At 38.8% G+C, this 16,959-nt stretch overlaps 1 protein-coding gene across 13 annotated transcripts in view; it reads left to right on the forward strand.

The window, feature by feature from the left end:
* Nucleotides 1-15,688, forward strand: part of LOC726582 (prominin-like protein) — a 40,289-nt gene extending 24,601 nt beyond the window's left edge. The window contains exons 2-17 of one of the 13 annotated variants that reach the window (XM_026444899.1): nucleotides 5,783-6,050; nucleotides 6,405-6,757; nucleotides 6,852-6,973; nucleotides 7,061-7,084; nucleotides 7,564-7,572; nucleotides 8,301-8,596; nucleotides 8,647-8,817; nucleotides 8,913-9,128; nucleotides 9,245-9,800; nucleotides 9,956-10,114; nucleotides 10,201-10,322; nucleotides 11,321-11,371; nucleotides 12,280-12,447; nucleotides 12,930-13,019; nucleotides 14,904-15,032; nucleotides 15,123-15,688. In XM_026444899.1, coding sequence (XP_026300684.1) covers nucleotides 5,783-6,050; nucleotides 6,405-6,757; nucleotides 6,852-6,973; nucleotides 7,061-7,084; nucleotides 7,564-7,572; nucleotides 8,301-8,596; nucleotides 8,647-8,817; nucleotides 8,913-9,128; nucleotides 9,245-9,800; nucleotides 9,956-10,114; nucleotides 10,201-10,322; nucleotides 11,321-11,371; nucleotides 12,280-12,447; nucleotides 12,930-13,019; nucleotides 14,904-15,024 — 2,726 coding nt within the window. In that variant the 3' untranslated portion in view covers nucleotides 15,025-15,032; nucleotides 15,123-15,688. Of the gene's footprint in view, nucleotides 1-5,782; nucleotides 6,051-6,404; nucleotides 6,758-6,851; nucleotides 6,974-7,060; nucleotides 7,085-7,563; nucleotides 7,573-8,300; nucleotides 8,597-8,646; nucleotides 8,818-8,912; nucleotides 9,129-9,244; nucleotides 9,801-9,955; nucleotides 10,115-10,200; nucleotides 10,323-11,320; nucleotides 11,372-12,279; nucleotides 12,452-12,929; nucleotides 13,020-14,903; nucleotides 15,033-15,122 lie in introns of those variants that run through there. The other 12 variants (XM_026444896.1, XM_026444900.1, XM_026444904.1 and 9 more) reach the window with 12 other exon arrangements.
* Nucleotides 15,689-16,959: the final 1,271 nt, after the last annotated feature.

Consider the following 16,959-nt stretch of genomic DNA (forward strand, 5'->3'; position numbering starts at 1 on the left):
TGGATCGTTTATTACGGAAGTGACGTAACTCTATTTTCTTCTTTCTTCGAAAGTGTATCGCTTTCGTAACGCGGATCTTTCCTTTCTTCTTATAATCATGGTAATTTCGAATTCTTTTTATCGTGGTACACGTCATCATCGGTGCGTAGTTCCAATGAAAAACCTGTCGAGCCTCGACTCGAGCCTCGGTCCCGTTACTTCCCATCGTTACTCACATCCTTCGCCCCATCCGTTTCTCTTATTAATCGATTACACCTGCCTCGAACGAGAAAAAAAGTTTCGAGCAAAAAAATTTTAGTTTACGCGAAAATAAAACGCTCTGGCGTTCCATCACATCGCCAATTTTTCGTGAAATTCGATTTTTGTTTATTCCGCGGATATCCTATCGATATATACCGATCGATCGATACACCGAGCGCATTGTACAAGTAGGAGAGCCGCGTGGGAAGCGTTAATGACTTTCTAAGCGCTTACATATTCCCGGCCGAAGGACAGAAGTGGACGGCCGCGATTACCGGAATGGCCTCGCGGTGATTTTGCCTCGTTCCAGCCGGAGAAAGCCGTATTCCACGATTCAGTCTCGTTCCTAGCCTCTGACTTATAACCGTGTTACGTGTCGGGTACCGTAATATACCTCTTTCTCTTGCTAACTGCCTTCCCTAATCGTGGGCTCGTGTTTCTAACGTGCGAGTTCATCGGTCAATTTTCCGACTAAAAATTACCGACTGAGGGTAATAGTAGTTTAAAAGTAGTTCTACGCTACGATCGAGAACCATTGTTTTACGGATGTTTAAAATAGAAGTTTGATCTTAGTAGGTAGGAAATTAAATTACACGTTTTATTTTTTCGTCGCGCTGAAATTGTGAGAGTAAACGTAACGTTTATGTTTTTTTTTTTCTTAAATTAGATATCTCTTCCTAAATCTGTAATTGAAATTGAAGACGATTAAGAAGCTATTACTCTAAGGTGTTATAAGAAATTCAATTTTGATAGGAATTAAACTGCGCGCGTATCTTCTTCTCATCTTTTCTAATTAAAGTTGAGAAACAAAAGAAGGATGTGTAATGCATATGGAATTATTACGAGGTTTGAAAGTAAATATTAAAAAGTATTAATATTAATACTTGTATTTTTTAATCGCGATATCGAATTTGTATTTTATCATCGTATGAATGAAGCGAGGGAAAAATTTAGATCAAAGAGAGATAACGTTAAACAATGATAAACTCGGATTTATCGTCTTACAATCGTTACGCAATACTTGTAGCACTTCGTTTCGAGCTTTACAGGTTTCCTTGATACAAGTATCCCTTCTTTTTTTTCTCCCTTCAGGTATCGTGCTTCCCTGTAACAGAAAACCGTCGCCCTTGTCCCGATCTCTGGCATTCCAATTTTTTTTTCTTCTTTCGATAGAGAAAGAGAGAGAGAAAAAAAAACAATAAACAGCAACGAGGAATAAAATTTTCAACTTGCAACTTCAAAATTTACGGATATCTTCTTTGACGATTATTATATTGCACATGCTTCCACGTTCTAAGATCGCATTTCCTTTTCGGACAATGCACCGGAAGTGTCGATCAGGCCACTGTCCTCCAGATATCGCGTTGATCTCACCTCAAATTTTGTCGCGTATTCAACAAACCGAAACGATTTCCTTCTATAACGACATTATCGAATCCTTTTTTTCTTTTTTCTTTTAACAATAATCCATAATCGATCGGAAATAATTCCAAGATTAATAACGGAGATAATTGAATGACGTGACACGAGTCACGAGAAACAATTTATTTTAATCGTAACCATCGGCAAAAGATTTCTTTCTCCTTCCTCCTCCCCTCCTTAACGATTCAGGCACGAGGTTTGAATAATCTCGTTTCGCGAACGACGGTGTGCAGAGGCGGCGGAAAAATGAGACGAAAGGGGTGAAAGCTGCGTGACAAGACTAGAAGTGGAGGTGTCTTTTTTACCCGGGGAGGAAGCACTTTGTCCTCGAAAATAATGAGATGTGTGTCTAGCGGACCTTGGAAAAGCGAACCAAAGGGAAAAGAAAGAAAGAAAAAAAAAAAACACGAGACGAACTCGAGTTACGAATCATCTGGATCCCCTTGAATACACTTTTTATTCTTCCTTCCTTTTCCTCGCGATCTCTCGCAATGGTGTTTCGTTACCGGCTCGAATTTCTTCTATTTTTCCCTTCTTTTTTTCCGAATAAAAATTTGCATTTACTTTATATTCGGCTTTGCTCCCAACAATGTTTTCAACCAGCCGGAGAAAACTTTTGATAAATCGATGGGATACGATAGAACGTAGGAAGGAAGTAGAAATATTGGACGAGGAAGGAAATATTTCAGTTGTACCAATATTTACCGTACAGGGAGGCTAATGGATTTCTTCATTACAGTAATAGCGGGCCCCTCCTTTGGGATTATCGGAAGGAAGGTTCGGATAATAAAGTGAAAAGCTGGCTCGGCTGGCTCGATTTAAAAACCGCTTCATTTTCTATGCTTCTTTCGAAGAATATGCTTCGATAGACCACCGACCTTGATTCCTGATTGCACCGGATCCCCTCGATTATAGAAATAATTTTTATCTTGGAAATGTTTATCCTTCTTCTTAAAAGAAAAACAAAAAAAAGATATTTCCACTCGACTTTTTGTAATTAGATCAGATTTTCTAAATCGTTGGACGGATCATTTTTCGCTCACGTGGCTGGATTTAAATCCTCGTGCATGGTTGCGAACCGGAAATCGAGCGAACAGAGGAGGAGATCGAGGTTTTCTCGTGTTACAAAGCTTGGCTGGCTACGTTGCATCGAGTCAAGTGCCGCGACGAAGCAAAAATTTCCATCCGTGTCCGAATAATATTTCGACGATAGAATTCTATAATTATCGACGAAAAAAAAAAGAAAAAGAGAGAATCGTTCCGTTATCTACGAATTTTCCACAATTTCTAAACGTTTCGTTCTTCGTATTTGCATTTAGTTAATGCAAAAATACCGAGGAGAATGGCGAGGAGCGCGAGGGTCAAAGAACTCGGTTTAGAGGAAAACCCTTTGAATAATTAAAGAAGGGCATTACAGTCAGGTGAGCGCTCGTTGCACCGGTGCAACAGACTCGCTGTCGTCCAGGGTTTCGATCGATTTCCCCAGTCATTGACCTCCACAACGATTATGTTAATGCCTTGTCGTAGGTTTCTATCTCTGATATTTTTGCGCCCATTTTTTTTTTTTTTTTCTCTCTTCCTTTTTATATTCCGTAACGTTAAAATTCGCATCTTTACGTGACGTAACGCGTGCTTTCGCTTAAAAATTCTCGCTCCTTCCCACGAAGGAAAAGTTTCGAGATCATACGCTTATTCACTACACGTTTCAACCACTTTTTCCTTCGCATGTTTCGGCTAGCCGTGTCATCCTAACTTTCCAGATAATGGATATTTGTATCGTCACTTGTTCTCTTTTTTCTTCTTCCTTCTTTTTTTTTTTCCATACTTTTGCCCGTCCCCCGTCGTTGCAACTTTCGAAAACCCGGTTTGTCCGATAAAGTGGCGCAGCTTGAAAAGGGGGCCGGTGTGTAATCTGTTAAGTAAAACCGCAATGAAATTATCTTTCACCGGCGAGAGGAAGCCGGGTGAACTCGAAACAAGTTCATTTTTCGTTCGCGCTTGGATAAAATCCATCCTGCGCGAAGAGTTTTCATTTATAAAAATTGTTATATCCATCTAAATGACCGGCAATAATGAATAAAATCAAGCCAGTGTAAAAAAAAAAACTTCTAGGCAAAAAACAAAAATTAAAAAAAGAAAAATTAAACTAATAAATTGTCATAAAAATCACGCGATTTTCTTTTAGATGCGCGCGCGACGCATTTGGTATTTTAAAATTTGTACTCGTTGCGACTGGTTGAATGGAAACATCGGCCGACCATTCCATCAGGAACGATTGGAAGAACAAGCACTTCCCTGCGACCCCCTGCTTCAAACTCGCATATAAAAGCGTTAACGAGACGATCTTTCTGCTCTCTATTATAACTCGCTATCACCGGCTAGCTCTAGCTCTCCCACAGTTCGTAGAATTGAATCGCAGTACCGGCCTCCGCTTAATTGGCCCGTTCACGACTAAATCACGTTTTTTATCCGATTTCGAAACGAACTGGAACGAGCTTCTGAAATTTCTCCCTCAGTGACTAAAATGTCCACTTTACATTTTTCGATTCTTTTTTATCTTTTTATTTATTCATTTTTTTTTTAATCTTATTCGGAGGGTTTCTCGCGAATTTTCATTACACGACCAGCAAATTTGGGATGTTTTTTTAACGGGTACATATAAGTCTGTTTATATTCGTTCTTTCCACGGTCGAATAATTCGAAATTCGGATCCATGGTGGGAAATATTTGGTCGCGAACGATTAAACTCTGTAATGCGAAATCAACTAGCCGCGGAACGAAAAGAGGGATGATCTGCTCGAATTACTTCGATTCGCTGGCCTTTCGAAACGTCCCTCGCGTGGAAAATATCTGAATTTTTTCTAATATTATATTTTACCTCCTCGAAAAATATCCTCGGAATATTATCGAAACGCGAGAGGAATAATAACATCGCTTCGTTGAATTTTTTAATTTTTCTATTAAATTTGCCCTCGTATTAATATGCACGCGTTACGAAATTCTCCCATTACGCGAAAGCAAACGTTAATTAATAATACATTAAATTCGAAAACTCGTTGTAAAACTACTTTTAAAATTTTTTTGCTTTCTTTTGATAAACAAAATATCGTGGAAAATTTTGCTATATATATCGTACGAGTTGTCAAAGTCGCGATATGGCGGAGTGGACTCGAACGACAGGTTATACAGTTAGAACGGAGCGCGTGCAGTCGCGCCACGTTGAACCGTTCCAGCTTTTGCAGAAACCTGTACGATAAATCCGTTGGCGCACGTGGATTCGCGTGATTCGCCGGAATGGCAGCTTGCACCAGAAACGAAACTTTGCATTTAAACAAGTTTAGAAACTAGTTCGTAGACGTATAATACCCACGGTGGGCTCCTTTCCTATGCGAATCGTCGAGAATTTCACGAATCGATTCCTCCTCGAATATCCCGATCGATAGATTCCCGTATCGTTCTCTCCACGCTTCGTATTATTATTCGATAAAATATTCATTTTCGTAAAATAACGCGTACGGTTATGCGAGGGAATAAAAGAGAATTTCTCCTTCTCTGTTTTTCTCAATTTCGAATCGTTTTCGACGAGAGAAGGAGAATCGAACGGATTATCGTTCCCCATTTAAGGAAAGGAAGGCATTTTATTAAGCAGTTTATCTGAGGGAAAGAGTTGCCGCATCGTGTATCAGAAAATCAATGCAGCGGTCCAAACGGGTATTAATCCAACGCGACCGGTCATCGACGTTTGATCCATTTTTCCTCAGGAGGAAACTGCTAGGAAATAAATCTCTCTCCCTCCGCCCTCATTACGTTCACCCTTCGACCTGGCAATCCTTCCTCCCTGACCTACGTCCTACATCCGACCCGTGCCCCGGTTTTCTCCCCCGTTTTTGTTCTCGCCCCAAAAACTGGTATCGGGGTTGCAGATGGAAAAATATTCTCTTTAATGTCGCGCTGCTTCCTTCCTTCCTTTATTCTCCCTATCTCTCTGTATCGTAATTTCTTTTGTTATTAAATGTAAATTAAATTCCTCGATTTTTTTTTTTTAATACCGTTTCAATATCCCATCTTTTCGATTATTACATTGACTTGTTGATTAATTTTCTTTTTTTCCTTGCCGCAGGAATGTTCACTGTCGTGAATGGACGACCCACATTTCAATACAGTTTGCAAGAATGGAGGATCGTGGCCACCCATTACGGTGGATTGGCTGGTTTAACTTTCGTCGGGCTCCTTCTGGCTGCGATTCTACCATGTGTGGGTTTGTTCTTCTGTTGCTGTAGATGCGCCGGCCATTGCGGTGCCAGGAGTCAACCGTTCGACAAGAAACACGATCATTGCAGGAAAGTGTTGTTGAGTATGGTGCTGATAGCGGTCGCTACTATTATTCTGTAAGTATTTCCCTTTCTCTCTCACTCTTCCCTTCCCTTCGTTTCTCGTTTCAGAGAGGATAAAGATTATTCGATTTATCGACCCAAATAAAAACCCCTCCTCTTCGATAACTTCCTCTCCGTTTTAATTTCCATCCTCGAAATAATTCGAAATTCTCCTTTGCTCCCCGGCTTTCACCCAATCCATAGCATCGATATCCATTTCAAAGAGAGTTTCAAAACGAGTATCCATATCGATAAATAATTATTCGAAGCGCGCGGGGTATCGAACGATGCGACAAAAGCAATCGAAGATAGATTTCCAATTCGTTTATTGCGTACAAAGGCGATATTCCAAAATACGTTGGTTTGCAGGTTCGGCGTGGTGTGCGCCTTTGTGACGAACGAGTACATGCAAGACGGGACCAAGGAGCTTCCCAACAACGTGGAAGTTAGCCTGAAAGACGTGAAGTTGTATCTGAGCAGCACGAAGGAGGAGATCAATAAGATCCTCAAGACTAATTTCGACGAGCTCGAGATTAATTTGAACAACATCCTCCAGGCAAGTGGCAGAATCGTGACTGAACAACTCGCGGAATACTCCCACGCGGTCTCGTTGACCAATCTGAGCGATATCGTGGCCGGGTTGGAGTCCATCAAGGAGGATCTCAAGACCATGCAGACCATCACCCGCGATCTAAGGACGAACGCTAGTCAACTGGACATCGGTATGGATAAAGTCAATTTTTATTGAAGAGAAAAAAAAATATATAAATCTTCGAAAAGAAAAGAAAAAAATATATTTCTATTGTACATTTCCAGTTGTACGAGGCGTTAAGAACAATCTTCTTCACACGCTTGCGGCTTGCAAGACCCAAAATTGCAAACAGGTGTTGCACGATTACAAAGTGAATCAGATGTCGGTTCAAGTAGACTTCGACAAGGTATTTTCCGCTTTTCTTCTTCTTGTGTGCTCGTCGTCAACATTTACATCATCGATTTAATCTTCTTTCTCTTTTACATGCATTCAGTACATGGACCGATACTTCCCGAAGGTATGATAATTCTTCCGTTTAACGTAGTTAGGTTTTTTTTCTTTTTTTTTTTTTTTTTTTTTTTTTCTAACACTCCTTCGATTCATTATTCAAGTTCGGTGGCGAAGATTTAGAAAAGTATTATTACTACGCATTGTCTCTACCGCATCGATTCGATAAAAATATTACACTACTTTCTTTTCGTTATACTCCTTTATTTTCTGTACGCTAATTAATTGTATTATAACTATTCATAAGAGAAGGAAGATGAATCTTAACTCATTTAACGCTTTTGCTTTTTAATTCTATCCAAATAGTAGACCAATGGAAATTAGACAAATTTCTAATACAAATAATTTTTGTCAAAAAAAAATAATAATAATAATAAATAAATAAATAAAATAGTAATAGTAATTTATTTTCTTATGGATATCCAGCCATTGGTTTACGAATAGAATTATTGTGTAAACTTATCTGATTCCATGCTTACCACTAAATAGCTTCAGTCTGTAAGTCATAAGCTAAAGCATGTCAACTTTTTGGTTCTGTGTTATTCTAATCATTATGTGTAGTGTCGTTCATTCACTAAACTTGTGTATTAAATGTGACGTTTAGAATGATCTATTAAATTTACTTGACTCGAGGAAAGAGGGAATTAATATTAAAGCTTTTATTATAGGCTAACTTTAACCAGCGTGCAAATAATAGAAATATAAATAACATAAAAGAAAGAAAGACAAAAGACGGAGAAGGAATGACATTTCTTTTTTCTTTTCCTCCTAAAACTATGCACAGTCTTTCTTTTGTCTCTGCTTCTGAATTCTGAGATCTGTCAAAACACATCTTCAATATACATCTTTTTTTTATTTCCAAACCGTGCACTCTTTGCATTCTCCATCAGTCCGTAACGAATAGCTTTTCTTAACAAAGACTTGGTACATTTTCAATGCACTTTATACACGACACGCAATTTCATTCTCTTTTAACATATCATCAACATATATGGAAATCGTCCATTTAAACGGATGCTATAACGCATGACACTATTTTCATATCGATACTTCTAACTGTTTCCATACACACACGCGCGCGCACACACACACGTCTTCTCGTTTAATGTGTCCATTCAGGCATTCGTAATCGTTATATTATACTTCCAAATAGATAAATTCACTGGTCCTTGATATTCCGATAATCATTTATATCGAACGATCGCGCGTTATTCCTTTTTTTCCAGTTGCCAAACGTCACGTCCGCGTTGAACAATATCACGATGCTGATGAAGGACAACATCGTGTCGGAAGTCAGCCAGGGTAAAGAGTCGTTTCTGAAAATTCAGAAAGACATTCAATACGCCGTGAATCAGACCATCCCAGTCGTCAGCGCGAGCATCCGAAATGCCGGCGATTTTCTGGCCGACCTCGCGAAAAACATGACAATGCTCATCGATAGGATAAACAACGACATAGACAAGGTTTACATGAAACAGATAGACGTTGCACGGACGAACATCGATCAGTATTCACCGTACAGGTAATACAAAGAGAACGGAAGCGAAGAACATTTCAGAGTCCGATAATTAGACAAATGTATTTTCCCTCTAGGTACTATCTAGGACTCGGGATATCGGGCATTTTGTTAACAGTTCTGATGTGTCTGACTTTCGGTCTTTTCTGTGGCATTTGTGGAAAGCGGCCCGATGGTTATGGAGACGACTGTTGCAACAAAGGATCCGGTGCACGATTTCTCATGATGTAAGCTCGTATCGTCTAGATCATATCCATAATTTTGAATTTAACTCGACGGAAAAATGACGGATGCTTTCATATTTCGTACTCGATTTCACCAGGGCTGTTTGGATCATATTCCTTCTGACCAGCATTCTAATGGTGATCACGGTGATACACATGGTCGTCGGTGTTCTGGCGCAAAGAGCTGTCTGCGAGCCTTTGAAAAATCCACAGGATAACAGGATGTTCGCTCTGGTCGACGAGATCGTACAGATAAAGAAGATACTGTATCCGAATAAACCGAATGCCGATGTGAACATGAGCTATATCATAACGTGAGTATGGCCGCCAACATAACCTCAAAAATTGCTGTCGAAAATTTCCAACTTACGCGTTCGATCCATCCAAATCTATTTTCTTTTTTGTTTTTCTTTTTTATCACTCATCACAGAAACTGCCATCGAAACGAAACGTTGTACAAAGTTCTCAAGTTGAATTATCTGTTCGACGTGAACACGTTGCGCGAATACACCGGTCGCTACGACATCAACAACACGATTCAACAGCTTCGGCGCAAGATCAGTCTCTCACCCGGCGTGGTTATCCTCACGGAAAGCGCAAAGTCGAAATTGAACGATCTCGCGCAGAGTGGCCTCAGCGATATCAAGTTCTATCAATACGTGGAGATTCTCGCTGATAATATCACGAATATCAACTTGGAACATCTCGCGAAACAATTGTTGGACGTGTCAACGGAATTGCCAAAGGGGCAGGACGACATTCGAGCAAGTTTGGAGAAAAACGCACTGGATTTGGCGTATTATCACGAACATTTGGTGAAACCAATGGCGATGCTCAGCGAACAATTGGCAGCCAAGGCTGTGACCCTCGAGGAGAAGATAAAGTTTAATCATAGCTCGATGGCAGAGGCCATTCACAATCTCGTCGACGAGGTGACGAAGGCGCAAAAGTTTTTGAACGAAGATGGGCCAGAATACGTGCAACAAGTAAGTTTTCGAGCAAGAATCTTTGCTCGAGCTGACTTATCGACCATCGATATTCTCTGTCGATATTGTCGAATTGTCTATTGTTATCGATCTAATTTTAAATTCAAGTTTGAATAAAAAAATCGTCAGGATTCGATGCTCTTTTAATTTTGCAGTTGGCTACTAAATTTGGAAACGCTTTCCTTCGTCAAGTGGACGATTTCCTCGAGAGAGTTATCGATCATGCTTTGTTCCACGTAGGAAAATGCACGCCCGTTTCGAACGCGTACAACGCCACGCTGGTCGCTGGATGTAGCAAAATTTTAGATCCATTTGTAAGCAATTAATTTTGTTTCTCGTAATATATTTGTTTCATCATTGAAATGTTTTTATATATATCTTTTTCTTTTATGATCCGCAGAATGGTTTCTGGGTGAGTGTAGGCTGGTGTTTAATCCTCTTCATCCCGACCATCGTGCTCTGCGTAAAACTAAGCGCACTCTATCAAAAATCGGATCCCTATCCAGGACCCTTAGTCGAAGCGTAAGTTTCCGCCATTTTCACTTCAAAAAAAAAAAAAAAAGAATTGACTTTATTTTGAACCCAATCGATGGACTCAACGCTATTTAAATGTTTCCAAGATATATAATTAGATATCCGGTGCATGTTTCAATTTCAAATTCCCAAATTTATTGTCGAAGAACCGAGATTAACATTATCACTTATTAAATGTTTAAAGAAGAAAGTGTATAAATTCGCTCGTTTCGAAATTCTCGAATATCTCGTAAATCAGAAATAAAAAGCAATCAATTGTATTTGGCTCGATCGAGAAAAATCGTAGAATAATATTAAATTCACTCGTTTAAAATTACATTCGGAAACAATCGCTTTTATGATTTCTTCGCTGATCTCTGGCCACCAAATTCTGAGCACTCTTTATGTAGAAAGTGTTGAGCCTTTCTGTCTCAGTCTAGTAGTTAATCGAGCTTCCTCGTTACATCCCCCAGCATGCAGATTACTCGCGCTTGCGATATCTTTCCGTTTTCTAGTCGGCATGAATTATTCCATCCATTTTTGTTTAGCGAGTTTCAAAATTGCATCGCCAATTCTATCTAAACGAATCTCGGATAACTATAAACGCGTAATACTCGTCATAAATGCGGCTCTAATTATCCCTCGTTCACGATTTTCATCCTCTCGATGAGTGTGATCAACAACTATCAACTAATCATTCTGTCGCGTTAATTTTTTTTTTTTTTCCTTTCGTGCAAGAATTGAAGAATAACAAACGTGTTTACCTCGATAACGTGTCTCCTCCTGTAATAGGGGTTCGATTGTCTGACATTTCTTCAATTATTCTCTCAATTATTTTGTTTAAAATTTTCTTAGATTCGTGTTTGCGCAACGAGTGACGTTAAATATCGTCAGACGATCGTACTTCTTTGTCCTACCAATGCAGTAGATGATATTAAATTAAAAGTAGCTATGTCTAATGTGTGGAATGGTTGTTGGAATCTAACCGCTAACACGCTCCGTTCCAGTGAATATTTGTATGACGCGTATGCAGACAGGGATAACATACCCCTTACCCAGTAAGTATAAAAACAAGAACAGCCAAATTGCTCGCATGCTGATTTATGTGTAGCACGTTCGTAAATCCCTCGATGATAATACGCGACAATTGTAATTCGCGTTCATTTTATCGATCCATGCTCGGATGTCGTTTTTTTTTTTTTTTTTTTTCTTCTTCTTCTTCTTCCCCTCCCTCGTGATCATAGAATTAAAAAACACGTCGAGAAAGTAATTGTTTAGAATGATTTGGTTCGTTGATTATTCTCTTTGTCTGCATGATTACAGCCCTTAATTCTCTAACACGCAACCCACAATTATTCTATCTTAGACTGTATTGTATTGTAGGATCGAAAGAAATGAAATTGTAAGAGAGAAAGGAAAATTTGTTTAAATTTGATGAAAATTCTTTAAAACTCAAGATCCTCTACGGTATTCGATAAATAATATTTATATAAATCTCTGAAATTAATAAATTAATTTTCCTCTACTCGATCTTGCGACATCTTCTCGACTTCGTACAAATTGCCAAAATTATCTTACGAAAATGACCGATTTCTATAATTGTTGTAAATCCTAATGTCAGTCGAGAAGGTATCAAACTCTTAGTATACTAACGCTCGATATATTCTTCCTTGGAGCTTGTTGAACTAACAATCGCGTAAAAAAGAAAGAAAGAAAAAAAAATAAAAAAGAAAAAAAACAAAATCTCTCTACACTTTTACACGATTTAGTAACACTAGCTCTCGTGTATCTAGGATACATTAATGACACACGTACACGTAATGCGCTGGAACAGCTTAGCGATACACACACACACACACAATACTCTGATCAAATACTTTTCTAACTCGCATGACGAGTGACGACGATCGCACAGATCGCGTAGATCGAAACCGATAGACTGAAACGTTCCCTTTTTTCCTTGCAGCGTTCACGACAAGAAATACGTGTCGCATAGCAGAGATCCTTACGCAAAATACGAAAGCTACGACGGTCCCGCGGGTGGATACAGCGATCGGGAAAGGGTGCCCGGGGAAGCGCATCAGAGCACGTCCCACTATCATCACTATTCCAGATATTCCGACGTGGCGCCGAAGTAAGTGTTGGAATTCGAGTCACGTTCACGAATCACTATCATCGTTATCAATTTTGAGAGAAAATTTATAATAAACGAAGCGAGAGGACTATTCCGTGTAAAAACGAAATTTTATATATATATGAGATAACGTAGAATTTTTTTCGAATGAATATTTCTATCATTTTTTTTTTTTTTTTTACCCCTCCTTTTTTAAACGAATCGTGCTGTCGCTTTAACGATTTCTTCTCCTCCCACTCGTTCTTTTTTTTTATCGTATCTGAATTGAATAACAATGGAAAAGTTCGATGATTATATCGATCTAGCGAAGCGTTGGAACGCGTTCCCTTTTTGGGGCAAGTTGTCAGAGATTCTAGGGTTTTCTCTCGTGTCCAATCACACTCGTGATTCGATAGGTCCCTTTAAAAAAAAAAAAAAATATCGATATTCTCATTTTTCCTCTCTCCGGTTCACGCACGGTTCATCTCTGATTTATTTTGCAGTTCCACTCCCACGTGGCGAAGCCACGAACATACCGCCCCCTCCAAAAAAGAACCTCACAATAAAGTCTTTAGCATATCGGTAGAAACGCAGTAAGTCTTGTAATTTTCATTCGGAGAGAAAAAAAAAGAAAAAAAAAAAAAAAAAGTTTAAAAGCTTTCTGTGACACGTTACGCAATTTTCTTTTTTTTCTTTTGTCTACAAACTTGTTGCTGTTCGGTTGTTTCTTCGAGGCCTGGTCTTCTTCTTTCACCGACCTTTCACCGATCTTTTTCGTTCGTTTCGTCTTCTTTCTTTTCTTCTCTTCTCTTCTCTTTTCTTTTTTTTCTTTTTTTTTTTTCTTCTTCTTTTCATTTATACATTCGTTCGTTATTTCGTTTCATCGGTGAGCAGGGTTCCCACTCATCGCGCGAATTTTTTCTCTGCTTTCTTTCGTTTCCTCGATTCTTTCGAACGGCCGACTTAATCGAGGATGGGATCAAGTTCTGAATAGATACTTGCACGATAATTGATATGATGGACGAGGAATTTGAAATTTCAACCGATGTTTGAATTGTAAGTACTCACAAGAAATTTAATGAATGTTGAATACACACGTATACGTAGTTGTAAATCGAACGGAACGGAAGAAAATTATATTATATCATTCGATATCACGATCTTGTATTTTGTGTAACGAGTTGATTTATAGATAACAGTATATATACCCGATCTTTCCCCCGCATCGTATCACTTCTACCTCGAAATAAATCACGAAAGAAGTATGAATTGCATGATTTACCTTGTACAGTATATCGTTGAGAACGAGATTAAATGGGTCAAGTAGTTTCCACGAGGATGAGAAAAAGAAGAACTTCACTCTCGATGTTATACATTATACAACTTATTATAATATAAATTATCGTCATAAATAATCTACTCGACCCATTTTCGAATGCATCGAAAAATATTGTGCTCGTCCATTTATGTCATTCTTCGATCTCACTCTTTTCTACCCCTCTTCGATTACAATCACAACCTTTCTTTAAATTTATTTAAATAAATAAAAAAGGGTACGAACGTTAAATCTCGTTAAATTCTCATCCAAGAATAATAATGATACGATTATCGAGAGAGAAAAAAAAAAAAGAAAAGAAAAAAGAAAAAGATAAAAGTATCGTTGCAAAGGTACAAAATATTATAATAATTGACACCATGCAAGTTATATTCTTGATCCCATCCGTACATCTCATGCAACCCCGTTGGTCACGCTTTTTTTTCCCGGTTATTTCCAGGTGAGTGGGAACCTTGCGGGGGGGCAACTTCTCGCGTCTCTCGATACGCCTCTGCACGTAAGTCGCAAGACAGATTGTTACCTCAATCATTGTGTCTCCGTACGTTCGTTTTTTCCTTTTGTTTTTCGTCTTCTTTTGTTCGACTCAGTTTGCAGTCGCAAGCAAATAGCTTCGCTAGAGCTTTTTGCAGGAATAAAATGTTGAAAACGTTAGGTTTTGCGACCAAAAAAAAAAAGAAAAAGTAACTTGAAAAAATATCCGTACATATCTTGGCCATGTTTTACACGCCATCGCCACAATCAGTTGTGAAAGAAACGTGTTTAAAAGAATTACACAAGAATTATTAAAAAGCAGCATGTTATTATTATATAAGAATAGTTTATTATATTATCGAGTCACCTTTTTTTTTATTATTATTATTTCACGATAGGAGATCACGATATTTAAAATTTACTTTAATTTCGCTTCAGCAGCTTCGTCATACGTTTGTTCGCTAAAGCATACAGCTATGGCAAAAGATAACTTCATATTCGAGAATATTGTATTATCTTTCTCTCTCTCTCTCTCTATTTCTCTCTCTCTCTCTCTCTCTCTTTCTTTTTGTGCTCGTTACTCGATACGTTTGACGAAGAATAGAAAGTAAGCGCTTGAAAATCTACTTATCCTAATCGGTTTCACCGACACGAGGGATTATCATTGCAGAAATTGTGACTTCCCTAACGGTGGTCCACCCGGGTATCAGCCAGCTGCCGCAGCTCCTCCACCACTAAGCACGGAATACGAGCGGCCACCTCCCTATTATTATTATCCTGGGCCAGGGTGAGTCGAAGGGTAAATTTTTAATAATTAAAAATTATACAGGAATTGTGCAGGAAAGTGTGTTCTCTCTATGCGTCTGTATCTTGCATTTGCATTTTTCAGGGACACAAATTAGGAAACAAGTGCCGTGGCATGCACAAAGGTAGCGCTGAATAGCGTGGCTACCCACAGTCTCACCCGCAGTTACAAAAGGACGCTCAAAAAGAAAGAGAAATCCGGATGTAAACGAGACTATGTTTAATATGTAGCGTTCCTGTTTGAGCGTGCCACGGACCGTGCGAACGGCAAAATCAAATTAAAGACCAAGTTTACGATATATACAGACTGAGGTAGGCTGAATGGATCCTTCGGCGAGCCGCAAGTAATGTGATCAATGTGTACGATTCGTTTCGATTATTTAGTATTATTTTTAGACATCGTGCGTATCACGAGAGAAATGTTACGTTGTTCACGAATATTGTTCTTCTTTTTTTTTTCTTCCTTTTCTCTTGCGATAGCAATTTACTCGTTCTTTTTTTTTCTTTTTTTTTTTACAGCGCTTCAGCGATTTCTTTCTTTCTTTCTTTTTTTTTTTTCTTTCTCTTTTTACTTCACCGAGACGAACTGTAATAAAAGGACGATTCAAATCGTTTGTGTTAATCGCTGGACAATCGATTTTTTTAACTTGACTGATATCGTTTTACTTACCACCGTTTCCTTCGACGTTCAATATTTCTTCCAATGAAATGCCATCGCGACCGAGGTCTCTTCTCTACTCTGTCTGCTGTTTCGACCCGACTTCGAGATTTAGAACCGTGTGATTTATTACTGAAAAAAGTTCGATTCGCTCTTATTCTCGAAGACGCGTCGATTGTAACACATTCTACCGATACTGCTCGAGAGGCACTATATATATATATATATATATATATATATATATATATATATATATATATATATATACATCATTCTTTGCAAGGAAATTTTTCTGTGAAACCCTTAGAATTTCCCCTCTGGAATTTAGTTCCTAAGATGAAAAAAAAAAGAAAAAAAAAAAAAGGAAACACACGCGCGTAGCAATTGAAATCATCATCATCATCATTAATTATCATCATTGCGTTAATCAGTATTAACGAAAGTTGGTTGTCGCGCCTCCCTTGTCGCCACCCACATTGGCGTACGCTTTCTCTTTCACACCTCAACACACAAAGATCCTGCTCTTTGTTCAGAATTTAACGAACGTGTATATAACATTCAACCGCTTGTGTCTTATGAATTTTCATCGTATTTTTACGTGCTAACTGCCTACCAAGGAACAACAAGAAAAGTAATAACACGGAACGACTATGATGACACGTGGCTTTCGTGGCCACAAACACGCGTTTAAAAGGGAACACGTGCGATCGATTTTATCAAATATTTATCATCGCGTTTCCATTAGAAGAATTGCAAAGATATCACGATTCGCTCGACGATATTTCTAAATTCGATCGTTCACGCGTCAAATCAACACGGAATTCTTCGTGCGTAACCAAGAGATTCGTTCATGAAATTTTGCTCACTTCGAACGACACTGCCATCATTTTTTCGACACGAAGTCGCGTCGTCGAAAGCAACAACGACAACAAACGCAACAAACATCTGGATGTTTCGGGAAAAAAACATTTCGATCGCACAGTTTCCTTTATAAATATATTTAAAGGAAATATTCGTAAAGATCGTTGGCGACCGACGATCTTTCACAAAAAAATCTCGAGCACTTAACAACGCCATATTTAAATGCCAAACGACAATTCTTTAACCGTGGACCGTGGGGTTGGAAGGTGCTTGAATCCGATTCCACGATCTGCCCCCCTCTCTTTTCTCGATCTTGCCAGGGGGAAATCTTGAAACTAACTTCCGTCTCGCCCACGTGTAATGGAACCAGCGATTTTTCCCCATTAGGCAGAAGTTAGTTTCG

Source organism: Apis mellifera, linkage group LG14, assembly GCF_003254395.2.
Source record: "Apis mellifera strain DH4 linkage group LG14, Amel_HAv3.1, whole genome shotgun sequence".
Lineage (NCBI taxonomy): Eukaryota > Metazoa > Arthropoda > Insecta > Hymenoptera > Apidae > Apis > Apis mellifera.